Raw genomic sequence first — 5,257 nt, forward strand, 5'->3', positions numbered from 1 at the left:
AGGTGTGTATCTTTAACTTTATTTTTGTGAGTGTGTGTTCTAATAAGTATCTTTGTATGTTTGTATGTGTATATAAACGTGTGTGTGTGTGTTTAGAAATGTGTGTTTTTGCATGTGTGTGCGTGTATTTGTGCGTGTGCGTGGAACAATAGCACAGGAATTACGCTGTTGATCTAAGAACACGAAGGCGTCAAGCTGTGTTAATTGCCTGTTTATTGATGGACGGATGGATGGATGGAGGAATGAATGAATGAATGAATGAATGAACGAACGAATGAATGAATGAACGAACGAACGAACGAACGAATGAATGAATGAATGAGTGATTGGATGAAAAAACGAACGAACAAATGAAAGAACAAAAGAATGAACCAACATGCAAACAAACAAACAAATGAATGAACGAACACAGTTTTTAAAATTTTAAATGCATAGCATAGTTCTATGTTTATAAATATCTCCAGTTGCTTATATGAACTAATAAAATTAAGCAGAACATTTTTCTCATCATATGTACATATCAAATCTATTCTTTCATGAACGTCAATCAAACTCCAACTTTTTATGAATAAATTATGTTAATTATCCAACCAATCAAAAAGGTTCATTAACGCTAGAAGAAGAATCGTTCAGCCAATGATTGATCAGTCTAATCGAGCAGGTTATTTTACTACTACTAATAATATCATATAACTACTACTATTACTACTTCTATTACTACTACTACTGTTGCTGCTGCTACTGCTACTACTACTACTACTACTACTACTACCTAGTATTAATAATAATAAAAAATATAATAATAATAATCACTCTCATCATCATCATTATCATCATCACCATCATCATCTCTATCATCACCACCATCATCATCACCATCATCATCATCATCAGGCCCTCCGGGTATGTACAACCCTGACTTGACGGGGATGTACCTAGATGGTCAGCATATGATGAGAGGGGGTAAGTTATGATGATGATAGTGATGATGATGATAGCGATATTGAAGGTGGTAGTGACGATAATGATGATGATGGTGATGTCGTCATCACCCTTATTTAGGCACGTCTGTAACGGTAGAGCTATGTGTTCATATCATCATCAGCATCATCATGACCACACTCTCATCATCATCATCGTCATCTTCTTCTTCATCATCACCATCATCATTTCAATCATCACCCACATTACCATCATCACTATTATCATCATAATCGAGATTTTTGATACTATCTTCATCCATTATCTTCAGTCCAATCCATCCATCCATTGTAACTTCTATAGATTTCGCCATCAAATCATCGCTATTATATCATGGTATCATTATCACTTTCGTCATCGTCTTCACCATATCGTCATCTCTTCTCATTACCATCATCATCTTAATCGTTGGCAGCATCAATATGTTTAATCATTATAGTTCGATTTTATTATCTTTGTTATCACAGCATCCACACGATTACAAATATTCATAAAAACGTATCTACACACAAATTCACACCACACACACACACACACACACACACACACACACACACACACACACACACACACACATGCAAACGAATGTACACACATACACGCACATACGCACGCATACACACATCTATCTAGAGCAACATATTTAAAAAGTTTTGTTTGTCCTAGTGCATTAGTCTGTCTTCATACCATTAATCATCATGTCAATCTTTATCAACGTTTTGTCGTCTTATATGTATGTGTTTGTCGGTCTGTCTGTATGTCTGTTTGTATGTTTGTATGTTCGTATTTAGTGTATGTTTGTATGTATGTGTAAGTTTGTCTGCATGTATTCTTGTATGTGCGTGTGTGTGTTTGTGTATGCAAGTATGAATGCATGCAGATTTATGAGTGTATGTCGGCGTGTTTTGTGTTTGTCTAAATGTATGCATGTATGTGTGTGTATGTATTTATTTATTTGTGTATGTGTTTGCGTGCGTGTATGTACGTACGAATGTGTGTGTGTGTGTGAGTGTGTGTGTGATGCAAATAAAAATCGCAAGAAAAATAATTCCAGTTCGATATTTATTGGCGTTAAATTTTAACGCCAGGGCAAGTTGTACGCTATGGAGCGCACACAAAAAGACATTAACGCATGTTCACACACACACACACACACACACAAACACGCACACGCACGCATATACAGACACATACAGGCACACAGACTGATAGACATACCTAGATATATAATGGTAATGTTGACAAATTTAACGCTCCCCACAGCTCTGACAAAAACAACACTTAGATTAAGTTTTCATGTTGATTAATTGCTGAAATGCCTAACATTCAACGTCTGCTTTTGAGATTTAGATGATTTTCTTTTTATGAAAGAGTTAATTTTTATGTTAAAGTGACTGGTGATTCAGTTAAATATCCGAGAAATCTGTATTCTATAAGTTATCTGTCAATTTATACATATTTTTAGTCTGTGACCTAATAGCTTTTCAGATATTTGTTTGTTTGGTTGGTGATTTCTGATAAGATCAATCATCTATCTATCTATCCGTGCTTTCATTCATTAATTCATCCACTTTTTCATTCAGTTGTTCATTCACTCCCTCATTTATTTTTTCATTTGTTCATTCTTCCATTCATTAAGTTGTTCATTTTTTGCCTTTCAATTAATGATATAATTAATTTGTTAGTTGAATTGTTTCACTCATTAATTATTCTATTATTTTGCATTCGTTCGTTCGATCGTTCACTCGTTCATTCAATTGATCATTCATTCCTTCTTTTGTTCGTCTATCTGTTTTTATTCTCTCTTTCATTCTTTCATTCCTTCATTCATTCGTTCGGTCGTTCAATCAATTAATCACTGCATAATGTCAATGAGACCGAGCGTAGATAGGATCTCTGCCGACGAAGAATTAGTGGTTTTGTTTCAATATTTGCAGAAAGAACTTCTTCCATTCATTCATTAACTCTTTCATTCATTTTTTTTTTCATTCATACTTCCCTCATTCGTTCGTTCATTTGTTCAGTCATTCATTCGTTTCGTTTCGTTTTCTCTCTCTTTACTTGTTGAATGAAAATGATCGTTAAATTTTTTTATAAACCATCTATATCTACCCAAGTTATATTTTAATAAATGTTTATCTTCAACTCTACCACACAATTAAACACCACAGGTCTGTCAGATCTCCCACCGATGGGCCCACCGCCACCAGAAATGTACGCTCTCTCCCCGCGTACCGGCAGTCCCTCTTCGACCATGTCCCCCTACCCAACAAGTCACCATCCACACCACGCCCTCAGATCCATCTACAACCCCCATCATCATCAATACCACCAGGGCCCCATGTTGCACCCGATGCTTCTGAACAACGGTCACGTTATGTCACCACATCTGGGTCACCACCACGGTTACGCCACACCCCTATCACCGTACCCTAACACAATGGGAGCGTTTTATGGCTCGCCCTATCCTTACCCCCCTCAAACGCCACCAAGTTTTGGTATAGAAGAGCCGTCACCACATATTGGTAGTAATAATACTAATATTAATAATAGTAGTAGCAGTAGTGGTAGTGCTAGTACTACTGGTTTGTCGTTCAGATCGGTTCATAATATTCCTCAAGATGTTCACGCCAGATAGTAAAGGATGGATGGATGGATGGATGGATGGATGGATGGATGGACGGATGGATGGATGAATGGATGGATGAATAAATAAATGAATGGACGGGCGGATGGATAAATGAGTTAACAGATGAATGAAAAAACGAAAGAACCAACAAACGAACGAATGAATGAAAGAACGAATGAGCAATAAACGAAGAAACAAATGAATGAATGAAATAATTAAATAGTATTTTTTCTAGCATGGACATCTGTACAATATATATATATATATATATATATATATATAGTATATAGATGTTTATGGTTTGTAGTAATAGTTAGTAACTTTGTAGTATAAGCGGTTAACATGAAAATGGACAATGTTTTCATTTTATATTTATCAGAAAATTTTCCTTCAATTGTCTCTAAATATTTGTACGTGTAAAAATATTAGTAGCAGCAGCAACAACAACAACAACAACCAACAACAACAACAGCAACAACAACAACAGCAACAACAACAATATTAATAATACTTTTTTTTAAATTAATTTTTTCCATGGCTAACATTTAGAAGAGGTAAAAATATACAAGGTAATGTGTCAAGATAAAACTCGCCAGCCAGTTAGTTAGAAGTCACTCCTCGTCGTCGTCATCATCATCACCGTCATCATCGTCATCATTATCCTCATCATCTTCACCATTATTATTATTATTATTATTATTATAATTATAATTATTATTATAATTATAACAATAATAATAATAATAATTATTATTATTATTCAGTAGCGACAAAATCGTTAGCGCCGAAGTCGTAAAGTCGTCGTCATCATCATGATCATCATGATCATCATGATCATCATCATTCATCCTCATCATCATCGTCATCATCATCATCATCAGCTGTAGTTCCATTACCATAATCAGCATCAACTGTACTGTCATTATATATATATACATAATTTTTGATAATATAAATATATATATATATATTATCATATTAAATATATATATATATATATGTATATATGTTGGTATACATATTTAACAGTGTGTATATATTTGTAAACACTTTTCTTTTGTTTTAACTTGTCTTTCTAACGTAAATGCAAATCTGCATAGTTAGTGTCATAAACACACATACACACACACACAAACACAAAAACGGACACACACATACATATATACGCACTCAAACATCCATCCATCCATCCATCCATCCATCCATCCATCCATCCATCCATCCATCCATCCATCCATCCATCCATCCATCCATCCATCCATCCATCCATCCATCCATCCATCCATCCATCCATCCATCCATCCATCCATCCATCCATCCATCCATCCATCCATCCATCCATCCATCCATCCATCCATCCATCCATCCATCCATCCATCCATCCATCCATCCATCCATCCATCCATCCATCCATCCATCCATCCATCCATCCATCCATCCATCCATCCATCCATCCATCCATCCATCCATCCATCCATCCATCCATCCATCCATCCATCCATCCATCCATCCATCCATCCATCCATCCATCCATCCATCCATCCATCCATCCATCCATCCATCCATCCATCCATCCATCCATCCATCCATCCATCCATCCATCCATCCATCCATCCATCCATCCATCCATACATACATACATACATC

At 35.8% G+C, this 5,257-nt stretch overlaps 1 protein-coding gene across 1 annotated transcript; it reads left to right on the forward strand.

The window, feature by feature from the left end:
• Positions 1-636: 636 nt before the first annotated feature.
• Positions 637-3,619, forward strand: HELRODRAFT_174856 (hypothetical protein; the record flags this gene model as incomplete). Its single annotated transcript, XM_009022292.1, has 3 exons — positions 637-661; positions 895-963; positions 3,153-3,619. The coding sequence occupies 3 exons, from the start codon at positions 637-639 to the stop codon at positions 3,617-3,619; spliced, it is 561 nt and encodes a 186-aa protein (XP_009020540.1).
• Positions 3,620-5,257: the final 1,638 nt, after the last annotated feature.

The sequence above is a fragment of the Helobdella robusta genome, assembly GCF_000326865.2.
Source record: "Helobdella robusta unplaced genomic scaffold HELROscaffold_31, whole genome shotgun sequence".
NCBI classification, from domain to species: Eukaryota; Metazoa; Annelida; class Clitellata; order Rhynchobdellida; family Glossiphoniidae; genus Helobdella; species Helobdella robusta.